Source organism: Durio zibethinus, chromosome 13 (assembly GCF_047325235.1).
Source record: "Durio zibethinus cultivar Kanyao isolate XHJ-2024 chromosome 13, ASM4732523v1, whole genome shotgun sequence".
Classification (NCBI taxonomy): domain Eukaryota; kingdom Viridiplantae; phylum Streptophyta; class Magnoliopsida; order Malvales; family Malvaceae; genus Durio; species Durio zibethinus.
Window position 1 is genome coordinate 26183277 of NC_143174.1, and position 19019 is coordinate 26202295.

The following is a 19019-nucleotide window of genomic DNA, read 5'->3' on the forward strand; positions in this document are numbered from 1 at the left end:
AAAAAAAACAAGCGTAACAAAAATTAAAATAAATAAATAATTTGACAATATAAAAGAATTAATATTTTTAAATTAAAATATTTTAAATAAAAAAAGTTTTTATTGTAAAAAGATATAAATAATCATAAAATGCATATAATTAGATGTAAAATGAGTTTGAAATGTTTTATCTTTGAAAAAAAAATTTAATAATTTTAAATGCAATGATAAAAAAATATAAAATATATTATTAAAAGTAATTAATTAAGTTGGTTTCAAAATATAAATTGATATTATAAAATTAAAAAATATGTTATTTTTATTTGTTAAATTAATAAATTAAATAAATTTATATATTTTTTTTAATGTTTACCTCTGTTCTTCTTTTTTCTTTTGTTTTTTTAAGTTATATTATTTTTATAATTTATTATGATATATATGAGATATCATCATATGATTATAGAATAAGATTGATATATTGCGACCTTACCGTAAATAAATCTTATTGTATAATTTTTATTATTTAAAATTTTTAATAAATAGTACTATGATGGTTGAATAAATAAAAAAGTTAATGTCATGCCTACAACTATGTTAATGCTTGGATTAATATTAACAATTGTTAAAAGTATAGGTATTCATTTTGTATATAAATTTTAATAAAAATTATATATAAATTTAATAAAAAAATTTTATATTTTGATAAAATTTTATATAATATATATTTTTTATATTTTACATATATTTGACATAGTATTAATACTTTATTAATACATGAATTATTAAATTTGATAAAAAAATTTAAATTTATTTATTTTTTATTTTATATGTATTAAAAATTTGGCATTATTAAAATTTATATTATCATGTGATTTATTAATTATGATATAAATATATTTTTATTTAAAAGTATAAAAATTATTCACTTTTACATAAAAAAACTACCTAAATTAACTTTTCTTTTTAAAGAAAAGAAAGAAACACGCATGATGTGCAAAATTCTAATTATAAGTATTAATAATTTTACAAATTTAATTTTCTTTTTATTGTGTGATCTGTTAAATTTTTAGTTTTAAGGTCTATTTGGATTGGCGATAAAATTAATTTTGATAAGATTAAAAATAATAATAAAAATTATTGTATTTATGATTGAAAAAAAATTATTATAATTATGATTGAAAAAATAATAAAAATTTTATATTAAATAAATCTTACTAAAATTAATATTTAAATTTAATTAATTATGATCGAAACTTAGCTGTATCTCATTAGTGCAGATACATCTCAACACGAAATTAATTTTGTAAGTTTGAATGTAGAAGCGTAAAAACGGTGTTAGTTGGGAAATATATTTTTAGGGAGTGTTCGGTTCGGGAGAATTCATATATTTTTTTTCAAACACTTATTGTTGGGTATTTGATTATAACATTTTGTTCAAGATAATTTAATTCCGATGGAAAGTGACAGATTCCCCACATCATTCAAAGTTTCGAAATAAAAAACCCACCTCTTCCTGTGGTATTGTATAATTCAGGGGGGAATTGCATTATTTCTAAAATTGACCTGAATAAAAAATTATGAATAGCTGTTACTATTATGAAAAATATGTCTGAAAGTGATTGTAAATCAGTTGTAGATTTTTGTTGCTAAATAATATTTTTATATTACAAATTAATGACGTTCGACTAAAAATGCTTTAAATAATCCCCTAAAAAATTTAATTAGTATTATTTAAAGCATTTTTTTAGCTAGAAACGCCTTAAATAATCTACAAAAAATAAATAATCCCCACAAATAAATGTTAAAGGGAAGAGCCAAATCGACGATCTTATGATTAATAACCATATACTCTAACTAACTAAGCTCAAAATTTTTATGTTTTATCTCTTAAATCCTATAAATAATGAAATTGATTATTTAAGACATTTTTAGTCAAAAACATCTTAAATAATATGGTTTCAAAAATTGAAGAGTATTATTTAAGATTTTTTTTTTAATCAAAATCCTCTTAAATAATCCATTTAAAAAAAATTAAAGGGTTAAAAGTTGAGATTGAACGTATAATCTTATGGTTAGTAATTATATACTCTAATGATTACGCAATTCAAAATTTTTTATATTTTATCTCTTAATCTTATAAGTAATGAAAAAAATTATTTAAGATATTTTTAGTAAAAAATACCTTAAATAATACAATTAAAAAAGCGAAGGATATTATTTAAGGTATTTTTTTTTACTAAAAAAGCCTTAAATAATTCAATTTAAAAATATATTAGAGATTATTTAATATATTTTGGTTAAAAATATCTTAAATAATCCCGTTTAAAAAATATTAGAGTTATTTAAGTTTTTTTTTGATTAAAAATACCTTAAATAATATTTTTAAAAAAATTAAAGAGTATTATTTAAGGCGTTTTTTTTAAAAAGCATTAAATAATTCATTTAAAAAAAATTAGAAATTATTTAAAGTGTTTTTAGATAAAAAATATATTAACTAATCTTCTTATATTTTTTAAATAGCATTGATTTAAGACACTTTTTTACTAAAAATATCTTAAATAATCTATTTTAAGAAAATAAAAAAATTATTTATGGTATTTTTAACTAAAAATACCTTAAATAATTTGAATAATTTTTTATTAATAGTATTTTATAAATAAGAACAATAATCAAATAAAATATTTATCTTTTTTTATTATTAAAAGTGCAATTTATCATTTGAATATTTATTATTAATAAAAATTAATAAAAAATTATAATTATATATATTAAAGAGATTATAATAATTATTTAAAAATTAATATACATAAAATTTTTTAATCAAATGGGTGAATCTAAATACTAAATATTCTAAAAATGACAAAAAATATTAAGTATCATACTTTCTAAAAAATTATACATTTTTTCGAAATATAAGATTACAATCCAAACGCCTTTTTAAACTAAAACTGGGCAGAAACAAAGGGGACAGCCCCAAAGCGCTCCCCAAAATTTGAAACATAGAGTAAGCGCGAAAACTGAAGCAAAGCAAAACGACAATGCACAGAAAACACTATAGCGATTTGTGCGGTTAAGATTTTCTTGAAATTACTTCTCTCAGCTGACTCTGAGATTCGTTCCGTCCTCTTTTTAATTTTTTTTTTTAAATTTGAATCTCTTATTTTTATTTTCCAGTTTAATCAGCTTTGAAGCTTCGTTCACAGATTTTCAGGTCACTTAAGAGTAAGTAACCAAAACTTTATATTTTTGTTGAAGTAAAACGATGTTGTTTGATCGCCCATAAAACTCCAGTTTTGGTGTGTGTGTGTGTATATATATTCCTTCTTTGAGTTTGAGTATCCCACATTTAAGCTGATTTTTTTTTTGGGGACATTTTATGATATTTTTGAGATGGTAGTTAAGCTAAATTTCTGTTTGTCTATAAAGGAAATCTTAGAAAAAAAAAAAGGGAAAGCAAATGAAAAATTTGAAATCTGTGTCCTTCCCGGTTTCAATTTAAGCTAGGGTCTTGTGATCGGCCTTAGAGTTTCATGTTTTTCTTTTGTTTTTTTTTGAACAAGAGTTTTCAGTTGTTTCGACTTTCACAATTATTTTAACTACATTGATTCTCGTTATAAGGTTCTTTGCTGTTTCCTTTTCCTCCTTTTGTTTGTCCCTCTAACTTTTATTGCTGTGAAGAAACCTTGCTTTTTGTTTTGTTTTGCAAATTCATGTTTCAAGCGATGGTGCTTCCTTTAAATCTCTTTAACCCATAGATGATGTAAAATAGGTACATAAGCAGCAACAAGATGAAGGCACACATGCATACAAAAGCAAAAGGACCCTCCAAGGTAAATTCGCAACAGGTAGTTTTTGAGCTAAAGAATAAGGTGAATCTTGCGCTGAACAAGTTAGCGGACAGAGATACCTATCAAATAGGAGTTGATGAGCTTGAGAATATAGCAGAATGTTTAACCCCAGATAAGATTTCCCCATTTTTATCATGTATATTGGACACTGATTCGGAGCAGAAGAGTGCGGTTCGAAAGGAATCCATCAGGTTGATGGCTACATTAGCTAGATTTCATCAGGGTCTTATCGGTCCATATCTAAGTAAGATGGTTGCTAGCATCATTAAGAGGCTCAAGGACCCAGACTCGGTTGTGAGGGATGCTTGCCAAGAAACAATGGGTGTTTTGGCTTCAAAATTTAGTAATCAGGAAGATGAGAACAATGGAGTTTTTGTTGTGTTGGTGAAGCCACTTTTCGAAGCATTAGGAGAACAAAATAAGCTGGTGCAATCGGGTGCAGCTTTGTGCTTGGCAAGGGTCATTGACAATACCCATGATCCTCCAACTTCAATTTTGCAGCGGATGTTGACTCGGACTACAAAGTTTCTCAAGAATCCACACTTAATGGCAAAATCATCGGTAATTGAGTTAAACAAAAGCATTATTCAGGTCAGTTTCAACTGTAGTGTACATTGAATTTTGCATTGATTTTGTTCTGCTGGTTCATTGGAAGGTTTCTTTTTTCCTTTGCTGTGCCTCTGTAAATGAAAGTTGACGATTATTACCTACAACCTCTGTGTTTTGATTACTTGTTTACTCTGTATCTGCATGCAGACGGATAATAATTCCTTGTGCAAAAGCAGGAAAAGGTTTCTGTTTATAAAAGAATAGATTAAATCAAGTTTTTTTTTTTTCCTTCTCTATACATATGAGAAGGTCCAAGGAGGAAGAGGGGATTCTAGAACTTATCCCTTCTAAGGAGAGGTAACAGCCACTAGGCAAGCCTTGGTTGTTACAATAAAACGAGTTTTACATGAAGTTCAATCAATTTACTTGTTTTATGCTTTATACATATGGTAATATATCAATCTACTATTGTGTTAGATCTTGTCTGACATCCACAAAATTGATTGAAAAACTCCCGATATCAGTCTGCCGTGTGTTTTTCCATGAAGCTAATTGGTCACAGTTATGGGGATGGATTCAATTTGCAACTGCAGGATCTGTTAACCAATGAGGTTTTACATCTACTGGGTGGGAATACTCTCTCTAGATTTTGCTTCTCTTGGCTGTCTGCAAGTTGTATCTGTTTTTCCTTGTTTTGAGACTAGAAAATGAACAGTGTTTACGTTTTCATGTTTGACTGATTGGATATCTAGAGATTCTTACAAATTTTTTTTTTTTAATTTGTAAGTAGATTAATGCTGCTAGATTTTTTCAGTTTCATTATAGTTTAATGTGCTTTAAATTAATCCATATAAAGAATCAGTCATACACCTAAAACTTTGTGTTTGTGCTACATTTCCTGATAATTTTAAAAAGACTATTAAAAAGCTCAAATTGGAAGATACCCTTGGACAAAAAACTCAATTAAATTTATAAATAACTATTCTAGTGCGTAATTAGCTACCAAGGACTTGTTCCCTAGACAAAACATTTTCTTTGTAGATGAAGAGTCCTTCATCTTAGCCTTTGGCTTCCAAAGAGGATGAACTTTATCTAACAAAGCTATTGCTGCATTATCAATTCTTCCCCTCCGAAATGAAAATGAAATTCATTTTGTCAAATATGGATTTCTCAATGCATTTTAGAAGGAAAGAACCACCTTCACTATCAATGCATTTTAGAAGGAAGAAACCAACTGTTCTTTTGAGCTTTGTTACCTCGACATCTTTGTAAGATTTAACACTGTCTCAACATCATCATACTTGAAGGAGCAAGTGTCGTTTAACCATAATGTTTGACCTGTTTATTAAATAACCATGGTCGCCCCAATAAGATATGGCTCAACTTCATGGGCTACAGAAAACATTGTGCTTGATCAACAAAACTTTGAATCGACTATGTCAAAAGCACCCTGTCACTAACTTTTAAAGCAGTGTTATTTGCTCATACCACAATGGATTAGATGTGGTGTAATTTTATGGTTATTCAAGACATCCTTCAAATGGTATTAGAGCAACTCATACCTTAACTAAGCTAGTTGTGAAGTCAGCAATTGCACCTCACATGAGTTTGAAAGATGCTATTTCTTCTCCAACTTCAAGACTTTTTGTCCTCATCCTCTGATGGTTTTGTATCATTCTGATATTCAACATTGCCGTCACCATCTCTTCTGTAGCATTCAACATCACAAGTTTTTTGCTTTGTTGATAGTCATGGCAGCAATGTTATCCGTCTAAAAGAGTTTGTGTATTGGGACTATTACAAGGATAATGTCCAAAACGATTGCAAAAATGACGATGCACACTCCCAGTCTTGTATTCAGGAGTCTTTTGTTTATATCAAAGTGATTATAAACCCCCTTAACAAAAAGGATTGGAACTTATTTGACAAAGCTATTGATGCGCTTTAAGAATGTTGGATTCATGCTTGTCTTTTGCTTGTGAATTGAAACAAGTGTTGCTATTTCTACATAAATTTGGTTCTCAATTGAAGAAGTTAATGGTCTTAAGTTGTATTATCTGACATTGGTTAAGTTTACAGTTTCTTGTGGCCTTATATTCAATTTCACCTAGTATCATTGGGGTTTTAAGTTGGATATTTAACAATGTATCAGAGCTTGTGTTGTTTGTTGCTCTGTTTGTTATGTTAGTTGCTGCCCAATATTTGTTGTCCACATGGTAGGCCATTTATTTTAATTGTTAGTATAGGCTTTATGTATGAGGGGATAAGTGGTGTTGTTCCACATGATTCCATTTAAAGTTTGTTGTGGCATTATATTCAAGTTGCAATTCTCCATTATTGCCAATTTGTTTTAGGTTGGATGTGTAAGAAATGACATAATAAGTTACATATAAATTGATATCATTTTCAATCATTGGTAATTCATAGAGTTGGTTTTATCAGCTAATCCTTTAGTATCATTGTTTTCTGTTCATTGGTTCAACATACCTACTTAATTTATGCTAAAACTTGCCTTCTAATGTTCCTTGCAGGCAGGGGGTGCTTCAACACAAAGTCTTCTGGCTGCAGCAATGGCTAGCTTCCAAGAAGCTCTCAAGAACAGTGACTGGACAACACGTAAAGCTGCTTCTATGGCATTAGGGGAGATTGCTTCAAGTGGTGCATCTTTTTTGGGATCTTTCAGGGCATCCTCCATCTGTTCCCTCGAGTCATGTCGTTTTGACAAGGTTAGCATTTTTTTAAGGATTTTTACTCTAGCGAATTTGCTCATGAATGATTGTACCAGATTTGCAAGGTTCTTCTTGTCTCTTATAGGTCAAACCAGTTAGGGACACAGTACTGCATGCCCTTCAGTACTGGAGAAGCGTTCCCGGGCTTGATACTTCTGAACCTTCTGAGGCTGGATCTTGTATAAAAGGTTTAGTGGCTGTTGCTCGTTACTCTTAATGTGTACATGATTTTACCTGTTGAAATTTGTTTCAAATATTATGTTTATTTTAGGTGGCATTTGACTGTGAATAAAACTAGTTTCTTTCAGTTTTTGTGCTTTTGACTGTCAGGAAAGAAAATTAGTTTCATGATTGATAAACCACTAGCAAAATGGCTCTGTAAAACGTTTAGTGGCTGGTAGTCATTACTATCAATACATACAAGATGCTATCTATTCAATGCTATGCTTTTGTAGATGGAATTTGATTGTCTGATAAAACGAGTTCCCTTGAGTTTTTGTGCTTTTGGTTGTCGGAAAAGAAAATTATTTTCAGAAATGATTAGTAAACCACCAGCAAAATAGCTCCTGCCAATCTCACTGTAGAGATTTTTTTTGGGAAACATTGTGGAGAAGTTGGAATTGTTTTCCTTAAAATTTTTCTGGGAAAACATCTTCTAGAAAATTACAATCTTTTCACATGTCCTCAGTTTTTTTCTGGGTTAGTGTTATTTTGCATGTCTTTCTTGACAAGTGGATGGCATTAATAATTTGATATTCATTTGATCTTGGAGTAAACTCCTCAACAAAATTGATTTTTGAAATATTTTTTTTCCTATATTCAATCTGCTATGCCATGTTCAACTTCGAACTTTCAGAGTATGGTATGCTCCTACAATATGGAATAACAGCTACTACATGTGTACATTGGAGAATTTATGTATTTATACAATTTTGCACCCCTTCATACAGGATTCCATAATATTTTCACAGCTTCTTGGCTATTTGAACAGTGCATGCTCTTCATATGTGAGAGTATTGTCTACTGATTATATCCTTTCATCTGCTTATTTAGGTGGATAGCAAGAAAATACTAGGGACTGGTTGCTCATATCCCCTGTGATGGAAAACGAAATGGGAAAACTTGCATAATGAGAAAAGAAACTTGCTCCTAGGGATCTCATGCTGAGTCATTGTCTATAGTTGTATATGATTTAGGCATCTCAGTTGGTCTTTTTATCAGCTGTCTCTTTCAACACTTTTACTACTTCGCCTCTATGAAGTTGGGCTGCTTACTCCAACTTCCTTTTTTTTTTTTCTTTCCACATTTTAAAGAAAAGTTGTGTTCTTAATGGTAAAATCGATTTTTCCTGCACTTTTTCTCTCTCTTCATTTAAAGGATGCAGTTTTAATCTTTTCTTATCAGAAATCCTTGTTTCCCTTTAGTGGTTAAGGCACCTATGTAATGGAGGGAAAAAACTTGTAATACCGTTTCACTTTTTTTGTTCCCTTTACTCTTCCCTATTCAGAATTTTAAGTTTGTTGCTATCTTTCTCAGTGAATTTCAAAAGTAGGAAGATGTGTTTTGCTAATGGTTCTATTGTTTCTCATTGAATGTTGTATTGCCTTCTTTGCTCTTTAATAGGTTGCATTAGATTGAATTGCAGTTTTTACATTGGCATAGTAACCCGTTAATGTTCATCTGAACGTTTGATTGCTTGCAGTAGTTGGAAAAATATGTCTGCTGTTAAGGATGACTGGCTTCCTTAACATTCAATAAATAGCATCTATAGATAGATCAGAAAGAAGTCTCTTTTTGTACTGAATTGGACTCTATTGATGCTGTCTTTCCCAGTAAATGTCAAATGTAGGAAGATGTGTTTTGCTGACAAGTCTATCTTTTCCTATTGATTATTATATTTCATTCTATGCTTGTTGTTAGGATATATTAGATTAAATTGCATTCATTACGTTGGCATAGTGATCGGTTATGTTTATCTGAACATTTGATTTCTTGCAATAGTTGGAACAATATGTCTTTTGTTAAGGATGATTGGCTTCCTTAACATTCAACAAATAGCAATTGTAGATGGGCCAGGAGAAGTCTCGATGTACGGAATGTTGATAGTTTAGAATGTGGTATCTCATATTAGATAGAAAGATTTAATTATTGATAAATATAATTAATTTTTGTATTAATTTTATTCATATTTTAAATAATTATGTTTGAATAAAAATAAGTATTATATGACAAATGGTTATAACGATTTGAATACAAATAGATTATTGTATCCTGAAGGTATAAATGCCTTTAAAAAAATGTTTTTCACGCCTCAAAGCCAAAATTCTTTTCTATTTTTCTATTCTCTTATTCATTTTTTCTTACACGGAATTGGACTCTATTGCTGTTATTGTTTCTATCAACATGAAAATTTCAATTCCGTGAATTCTGTTAAATATGATGTGGTGATATATGCTTATTACATTACTTGCCTCTTCCCTCTATTTTTTAAAAAATGCTCTTATTTATTTATTTGTACTTTATACAGAAAACTTTTGCGGAGGTGACTATAGTGATATCCCCTGTAACAATGACTCTGGTTGGAAGGATGCCACTGTGAAGAAAGTTGCTAAAAACTCAGCAATAAGAAGGATACCTTTGTCTGTTAGAAAGACATCTCAGAAATATGTTCAAAACCCTCAACATTGCAAAGAAGATGATTGGCATATTGAAATTGCTGTGTCAGAGAACCATAATGTTTCTTTACTAGACCTTCAGAATGAAGAATCCGAAGGCAGTACTGTCACCAAGACATTGGATAGAATGACGACTGGCACTACAAGTACACAAGACATAGGATATGAGTTTGTTCCAATGGATGACAAACAAGAATGTTCATCGGTGTCTAACCTTCTTAGTGACAACTTTGGGCCCAAGTTTCCCTCTGTTTCTCATGACCATATTGCTGAGGGAAGTTGGCTGAAGTCCCTGGAACAAAACCAGCAGTTTGCAGGAGAAGAGATTAGTAACGAGGAGGAAGATGTGTGCTCTGGAAAAATTAGGGACCGTAGAAGTCTTGATTCGGCAGTCACTGAAACAAGTCCAGAAACCGTCTCGATCTGTTGTTCACAGATCGAGTCTAAAATTGTTGGCATTCAGAAACAACTTTTAGAGATTGAGAGCAAGCAGTCCAACTTGATGGATCTTCTCCAGGTAAATCTTAATTGGGATATTGAATAGCTATATGATATATGTGCAATGCTTTATGCATTTTACTAACCAAATACAATCCCAATTAAATTCTAAAACAATTCTAGGCCATAACATAAACTTTTTGGAGTTGAAGATTTATTCTTTTGCATAAAATGCTTGTTGCATGCAGATTTCAATTTCATCACCACGTAGGACCATGCTTGGCACATTTTCTATTCTTTGGGAATGTAAAGTTGAAATCTGGAGCTTCAGAGCCATTTATTATGTTGATTTTCTAGCTCTCTTTTGTATTTTTTCTTTTGCATCTTGGATGTTTTCTTTTCTATAAGAAATTGTGAGCTCCGTTAAGGAAGTAATACCTTGAGGACTCATTTGGTACATAGGAGAAGTGGATATGATAGTTCTTTTGATGCTCATTGTCTATTATTTTCTTAGAAGAATTTGAAAGTTTGTCGGGTAAGTTATTTACATAGTTATGATCATATATCCTATGGAGAGGGAGGAGAATTGATAATCCTACTCTTTTAGTATGCATGCACCAAAACAAGTTGCACCCAAGACGTTTACCCACAATTTCATGCTAGACATGTTGCCTGTATTTTAATAGAGGAATATGGAAGTTAGTTTGATTAGTTATTTTATATGGATATGGTTACAAAATCCTATGGAGAGGGAGAAGATTAGATAATCCTTACATGGATAGGACTGTGAAAAATAATATGAGAACATTTTTATGCATGCACCATAATAGATAAAAAAGGACAATTTACTCATCCATCTTGTCTCATCCTATTCTATCCTTTCGGTAATCCTAGGTGCCGAGGCAAACTGAGCGCTATATCATGTTATCTAAAACACTGGGTTTTTGAATTTTTTAATTCTATGTTTAAAAAAGTATTCTTCCATTAGTAATTGCTTGAAAACGGGTATCAACCTTTTTCCTTCCAAAGATAATTTAATTTCTCCATCTGCTTTATTATATTATGAATTTTATTTTATTTTAGGTATTTTCAACTGGTATAATGGATAGCCTGTCCATGCTACAGTCAAAGGTCTTAGGTTTAGAAAATGTAGTAGATAGAATGGCGCAAGACTTCATGCAGGGAGGGAAGCATCATGATTTGGTAAGCTCCAGAGTTATGAAGCAGGGCGAAGTTGTTTTATCTCCCAGGCTGTCGTCTTGCACTCCGAGGCCTTCTGTAGATATACGTAACAGACGGCCTTCTTTGTTGTCTGTTAAGAATTCTGATGTATGGGAGGAAAAAGCACTTGGTAGAAATAGGTCAGCCAATTGTGCGAAGCAGGGTATAGAGATGTGGACTAATCATACAGTAAAAATTTGTAGAAATCCTACTGGGAAGGATGTGCACAAAAGCTCTGGGCAGGGGGCACAAGGCATTGGGCAGATCAGAAAAAATGAAGCTGCCTCTACCTCTGCTTCTGTTCCAAATGTGAGTGGCAGACAGAAGTATCCTGACAGTAAAAATGGTCTGTGGCAACATGTGAAAAGTCTTTTATGCCAAGGGGATCTAGACTCTGCGTATGCAGAAGCTCTCTCTGCTGGTAACGAGCTTGTCCTCATTGAGCTTCTTGATAGAACTGGTCCCGTTCTAGAAAGTTTATCCCACAAGACTGTATGTGATATTCTCAGTACTTTGGCATCATACCTCCTCGAACAGAGATTTATGAATTGTATTATTCCATGGCTGCAGCAGGTAAGTTACCAATCAGACTCTTACTGTTTTGCTCAGACTCTTAGTATTTGTGATCTATATATGTAGCGTATCACAATTTAGGGGATGGTAGATGTATATATTTCTGTTTCTTTGAGATATCTAGTAGAACCTAAAGCACTAGTGTCCAACATACCTTGCTTTATCTCTTGATTGCCTAGGCAGTATTAACTTTGTCTATACTGTTCAAGGGTAACTACTGTTGTACATGGTTGTTTTCTATATTTTCTCTAATGTTTCTTAAAGTTCTATCATTTTATTAATTGCCCCTCTAATTTTTTCCATGTTTTACCTCAAATGGTACTGCTACAGCTTAAAACTTCCTTTTAAACATATTTCTTCTCTTGGTTTAACGTTCAACGTATTACCCTACAACAAACAGTGCTGCTGTAGGAAATACCATCAACCATCACAAATGATTTTTCATAATTTTAAGAGTTCAAATCTACCCTATTCTGGAAAAAATCATAAAAGTTATGGTGATAGGTCAAATGCTCTTGCCCTTTTCTTTGGAACAATTTGGATGAACTTGACTCGTGCCTGGGAGATGTTTATAACTCATTTTAGATAGGCGTCATTTCCATGTTTTCAAGCAATATTTTTAACCCTCTTTGATCCTTGGTTTTCAGGTGGTTGACTTGAGCGCTATCCATGGACCAAATCACCTTATTCTCTCTGCAAAAGCAAGAAGGGAGCTGTTATCTGCAATTCAGGAGGCAATGAACATGGACTTTTCGAACCCTGCTGAAAGAAGATCAATCACTCAACTGGCAATGAGGTTCCGCCAAGTATGGGGTAAGGAAATATGCTTGCCTTTGATTTCATTTGTCACCTCTGGCTAGTTATAATCCTTAGTTTGCTGAACCTACTCCAACCAACCCTCCCACCCAAAAAAGAACAGAGAAAAAAGTTAAAAAAAAAAAGAAAAGGCAAATCACGTAAGGGATTTGAGAGGACTCTAAAATCTCAAAGTTTATAACTGTGCTAGAGCTTGAATTTGTATCCTCAAGTAAGACTTGAAATTTATGTCTTTCAAAATTCAAAGTTATCTTCATAATTTCTTGGTGACTTAACATTGTAATGTTCTATTTGTACTTGCAATAGTCTTTCTTTTCACTTCAAGATTTTCTGAACGCATGTCAATGTCTTGATGTTCACTCAGGGCTTGCGTAGATATTTCTGTTATTTGTTTGACTGTTGACTGATAAAAGGATGAAATGTGAAATTATTTAAAAGTTACTAGATGGACTGATTTCCTTTAAGCATCCTTAGGGAAAGTTTTAGAAACAAACTGTTTATTTTCTTCAATTCCAACCAAAAGAGCATCATGTATGCTGTGTAAATGCGTAATTTAGTGTCATCTGTGGTTGAAGTTCCTTTCCAGTTATGACCAAAATGTTCTTCATTCTAAATGTATAATCCGGTATGCTACTGGTTGGTATGGTTATGGCTATTGGCTACTAGGATCAGGTGTGAAATTATGTTGGGACTGAACTTTTCTATGACCATGAACGCTTATTATTTCCCTGAAACTGTCTGTTACTATCTGATAGGCTATCACGCAACTATATTTATTATGAGTTCAAACACTTTCGAAAACGATTTTACTAACTTATTCACGAGTGGAGTTTCCTACCAAGTTTGTGACTTTTGTGAAAATATTTGGACTCAATATTTTTATATTCCAACTCAATTTGTGAAAATATTTTATTATTAAGTAATTATCTTTTATTTAATTTTATTTTTAAAATATACTTTTAAATGTTAAAATATTAAAAATAATATTTTTAATATTTTAATAATAAATTTAAATTAAATGATCTTAAAATAAATTTTGTTAGAAGAATTAGATTTTGGACCAATGTTTAGAAGTATCAACTGACTCGACTGGATTTGATTTGATTTATGGACATGTTTAGTTTTAAAAGAGTTACTTTATTGTGTTGCAATTTGAAAGAGTACTAATTTTTTCCTTTTATTATTCTTTCTGAACTTTAACAGGAAAATGTTCATAGTTATCATATGGTTGAAAGAAAAGTTATCTGCAGATTCGGATATTTGGAAGAACATCTTTAGGCAGAATATGTTATTTTGGAAATATATTACTTATAATTATTGTAATATAGTTAATTAATTATAATTTAATATTATATAAAGTTTATAAAAAATTATTTAAAATTTATATTTTTAAATGATAAATTTTTATATAATTTTTTATTATAATTAAAGGTGAGTAAATTGTCAGTTTGATCGATTAGATTTGAAAAAATTAATAATCGATTTAATTGATTTTTGTTTAATAAATAATCGAATTGATCGAATATTATTAAATAACTGATTATAATTGAATCGATTAAAATCAGTTTAGTTCGATTGGTTCAATAAAATAATTGATTTTTTTTTTATTTTTTTATTATAAATAATTATTTAATCACAAATTCAATTCAATAAAATTCAAACTTTAATATTATTTAAATTAAATTATTAAAGAATTTAATAATTTTAACAATATTTTATAAAAAAATAAATAAAATATTTATTTCAATTTTTTTATTTTTAATTATAAAAAAATTGATTAATTCGATTAATGTGGTTATTAATTTTAAAAATAAAAAAATCGATCGAATTAATTAATTTAATTAATTTAAAAATTTGATTATAACTAAAATTGAATAAATTAAATCAATTTAATCAAATTCATTCGATTTCAATTAATTTAATTGATTCAAATCGATTTTTACTCGATCGTAATTGATTAATTAGAGTATTATAATAAAAATAATTATAACTGATATGCTAAGTTGTCTCGGCCCTCGTCCTCACTGTTTTTGCCTGACACGTGGCTGTAGAGCGGTCCATCCACCATCCTTAGGAAATACCCTTCAATTCTTTATTCGAGGAACTTCCGTGCCATGTTTTTTTACTGCAGTACTGTAATGTGTCGACTGTTTGGTTGTTAAAATTTTGTTACCAGGGATGATTAGCTTGGTAAGGCAAATTTCAATTATAACAATCAAATCTGTGGAGTTATGCGCCAAGTATTTTTCTCGTTGCTATCGAATTTCTTTTTCTTTTTTCATATAAATATATATACAAACATATATACACATATATATATATATATATATACATGCTCAGTAAAGATAATTTAATGTTTTAAAAATAAAAATGTAAATTTTTGTGAAAAATAAAATAAATATTTTTAGTAATTTTGTTTTCATCCTTTATTTTTAATTGATTATAATTTTACATTTTATATTTGCCTTACGCTCGTGGATAAAGTGTATTTGTAATCTGAACTTTTTATTTAGGTTTTATTTTGATTTTTAACTTTTGATTTGTTTCGTAATAATTCTAAATCTTTTTAAATGGTGTCAATAAGTTCTTTAATCAAATTTTGCTTAAAAATAAGAGAGAATTACAACTTAAGTTAATAAATTTAAAATTATTATTATTTGTTATCATATTAAAATATATTTATTAGAAAATAAATAAAATTTTTAAAATTTTAAGAATGAAATAGAACCATAATTTTGTCTTTGATTTTCAAAATTCAACTTAAAATTAATTTTTTAGCTTTATTTTTAATGAGATTTAATTTTATATTTTTATTAAAATTTGTAAGTTTGAAGTGCAAGTGTCACGATCCTGAAGTGAAGTCAAAAATCTCATATCGATTGTGTACTAGAGTTAATCATAGGATATAAGGGTTCACACATTTTTTTCATTGTGAGGTCTCTTTTGTGGGACAAAATCGTAAGGTCATAGAGGTCATAACGGATAATACTTCACAAAAGTGTGAATTGTAATATATAAGTTGATCTAAAACATCGAATGAGTGCATATCCAGATTCTTAAGTTGTGCGAGCTTGAACGTTGAGTTTCGACTCATAACACAGTCACTTAGCTCATTCTTCCAAATGGGGTGTAAATATAGAGCACGTAGATGAAAGGAGCAAGTTTGTTGAGATATTGTGACTCATTTTTGAGTAACTTGCACATTTTGGTTGATTGTTATTAGTAATGATGTAATTGAGCCGAGTTTAGCCAATACAGTGAGAAGCTCGAGCTCGACTCCCAACTAGCGAATCGATACTCGATCGAGTTTTATTTTTTTAGCTCGACTCAATTTATGATCGAAATTAAGCTACTCGAACTCGCTCGATTAATATATAAAAATAAGCTTGATTTGTATACTCGATAAAAGTTTGATTATTTATACTCGAATTTGAGATATTTTATTAATTAAAATAATAAAAATATATTTAAATATAAAAGTTCGATTAGGCTTGCGAGCTACTCAAATTGAGTATAAAAATACTTAAACTCGGTTCGATCGATGAGTCGAGCTACTCGAGTTTGAACTTAATTTGATAATAATCGAACCGAATTCGAGTTTTATTCAAATTGAATCTGAGTAACTTACGAGTACTAATGTATTATTTATATCCTAATTATTAGTTCACTTTAGAAGGTTTATTTCCACACCAACGTCCGACCTCTGTTTCAGTTTAAGGCTTACCCTAGACTAAGCAAATTAAAAAGAAGCAATCAATGCATTCATAATAGTGAGAGAAGAGAAAACGCAAGAGAGAGAAGAGCGTGAGAAATATCGGGGGTACCCAAGCAATTAATGAGGTTTTAATTAGTTGTAGGGTTACTTCTTGAGTGAATATGAGGTAGGGATTTATAAGGTGGGTTTTGTATACCTTTGATCTTATTGGATTCAAACGTCTCCTAATCCTTACCGTGGACATGGGTAATTCGATATATACCGGTTCAGCCACATGAATCTCATTGTCTCTCTTATCTATTTTGTTATTTCTATTGGTTGTTTGTTTGTGTTGTATCTGGTTGTTAATTGATTGAGTTCAGAAAATCCAACATTGATGCTTAGATGATCTGCATTAGTTCAGCTGCTTCTAATTCTATGCGTCACTTATTTCGTCTGACGTTGTATAAAACCTTTAGCCTTTAACCTTTAACCTTTCAACCTTCCCTTCCCTTCCCTAAAACTTTTTAACCTTAATTATGCCTTCCAATCCTAAAATCTTTAACCTTAAAAGCGTTCCTTATAATCTTATTTGGTTTAGTTATTTTAAATTTTTATAAAATAAAAATAAATATTTTTTATATAAACTTATTTAAATATATTAAAAATTATATTAAAATAATATAAAAATATTTTTAAAATTTAATGAATAGAATCAAATTGATAAATTTTGATTTGAATCAAATTGATTTAAAAAAAATCCGTTTGAATTCAGATTAATTTTTAAAAAATGTAACACTCTCCATTGATAAAAAATAATAGAACTGAATTGTTGTCACCCCTGGCATTGAGTCACAGAAAGGGTGATAGTGTAATTACAATAGTGGAAATAATTAAATTCGCTTTTCTCCTTCGTACTTGTTAGCGTAAGTATTGAAGTTTTTTGTTAAGGTAATAATTTAAGTTTTGCATGCCATATATTCAAGTTAGTTGGTCAGTACCCAATCATCATTTTCTTGTTCTGCCTATTTGAATCGCTACGTACAGAAAAGGAAAGAAAAGAAATGTGGAAGCTTAAGCTTTCTGAGGGGAACGAACCCTGGCTTGCAAGCGTGAACAATCATATCGGCAGACAGTATTGGGAGTTTGATCCTAATCTTGGTACGCCTGCAGAGCGGGCTCAAGTCAAAAAGTTTCGGAATCAGTTCACCAACAATCGGTTTCAAACAAAGCAAAGCTCTGATCTGCTAATGAGATTTCAGGTACTAAATTAATTTGGAAATATTGTCCGAACAAATCAAATGTAAATTCCTTTTCTTTTTCTTTGGATATGTATCAAAGCTTATATGCAATTAAAATTCCCGTAGATCATTTAATTTTGTTTTTGATAGTTTGCAAGGGAGAATTCATCAGCTGAGCTTCCTGCTAAGCTCAACGTTACAAAAAGCGAACATACTCCAAGCGTAGAGACGGTGAGGACAACATTAAGAAGGGCTCTCAGATTCTATTCAAGTTTGCAAGCCCAGGATGGGTTCTGGCCTGGTGACTATGGTGGCCCCTTATTTCTTCTTCCAGGATTGGTAACGTCATCTTATTCTTAAAAACTTTTTTTTTAGTATAGGTATAAATTCCAATTACAATGAAAGATTATTTTTTTAATATATATCAATAAACAAAATTAATAAAAAAATTAACATAAAATTAAATTAAATCTACTTATGATGAAACCCGAAATCTAAAAGTTTCATGATTTTTTTTTTTTTAATCATTTGAACTACGTCTTATCAACTCTTACAAACTATTCTTAAAACATCATGTGGTAAAACAAAGTACTTGGGAGGTAAATTGAAGAAAACATTTTTACTTTTAATACAACAGTTAAATTATGTGAATGTCAAACGAAATTGATTACTTAATGTGATACATTTTCCAATTAAAAATTAAAACTTTTAAAATAAAAAATACACTAAAATCATTCTATCCTATATCTTCCCTAAAAGTCAAACAATAACAAACAGTTAAAAGTTAGCTGTGAAGGTATCAAAACTGGTAATTACAAAGAATGAAAGAAGCCAAGCTTTAGTTTTCAGGTCCTCACTTTAAATCATATAAAATCTGATACGTATCAGACGATGGTCCCGCTACCACCTGCTCTTTGGCGTTCATTGTTTCGTACATATTATCATTGCAGTCATGCTCAACTCAGTTGATTAAATGTTTTCTTTCCTTCTTCTTCGTCTATCAATTGCATCAATTTTAATTTCTTTTGATAGAGATTGATTGCACTTCTCATTAGTTTATCAGCTAAAAGAAGCCAAGCTTTTCATTTTAAAGGACTACCCAAACGCTTTAAATATTAATTCAAGGAAAACGAAAATTGATAAAATATCCTTTTCATAAAAATGGTCCCAATTTGTATTTAAACTCCCAAATAATACAAATGCACCGTCCTTTTTCTCTCTCTTCTCGCCATTGATAGGATATTCAACTATTATAT

The 19019-nt window shown here is 30.1% G+C and overlaps 2 protein-coding genes across 3 annotated transcripts in view; both read left to right on the top strand.

Annotated features, from left to right (window-relative positions):
- Positions 1-2948: 2948 nt before the first annotated feature.
- On the top strand, positions 2949-14122 carry LOC111304285 (ARM repeat superfamily protein). 2 transcript variants are annotated; one of them, XM_089742390.1, is made up of 8 exons: positions 3100-3201; positions 3749-4418; positions 6908-7102; positions 7191-7293; positions 9633-10297; positions 11302-12012; positions 12660-12825; positions 14032-14122. In XM_089742390.1, exons 2-8 carry the CDS (start codon positions 3768-3770, stop codon positions 14043-14045), a joined length of 2505 nt encoding a protein of 834 aa, XP_089598516.1. In that variant the 5' UTR covers positions 3100-3201; positions 3749-3767; the 3' UTR covers positions 14046-14122. The 2 variants fall into 2 exon arrangements, with proteins under 2 accessions (XP_022756564.2, XP_089598516.1); XM_022900829.2 differs by lacking the exon at positions 14032-14122 and having other exon boundaries at positions 2949-3201; positions 12660-13166.
- Positions 14123-17555: 3433 nt separating this feature from the next.
- LOC111303485 (cycloartenol synthase-like) overlaps positions 17556-19019 on the top strand; it is a 57127-nt gene continuing 55663 nt past the window's right edge. Inside the window, exons 1-2 of the mRNA XM_022899790.2 lie at positions 17556-17784; positions 17914-18102. Of these exons, the coding sequence (XP_022755525.2) occupies positions 17587-17784; positions 17914-18102 (387 nt within the window). The 5' untranslated portion in view covers positions 17556-17586. The remainder of the gene's footprint in view (positions 17785-17913; positions 18103-19019) is intronic.

Coding starts and splice junctions, on each gene's coding strand:
- LOC111304285 (XM_022900829.2), top strand. CDS start 3,768: ATGAAGGCACACATGCATACAAAAGCAAAAGGACCCTCCAAGGTAAAT. Junction 7,103..7,190: donor AGTCATGTCGTTTTGACAAG/GTTAGCATTTTT, acceptor TGTCTCTTATAG/GTCAAACCAGTTAGGGACAC. Junction 10,298..11,301: donor ACTTGATGGATCTTCTCCAG/GTAAATCTTAAT, acceptor ATTTTATTTTAG/GTATTTTCAACTGGTATAAT.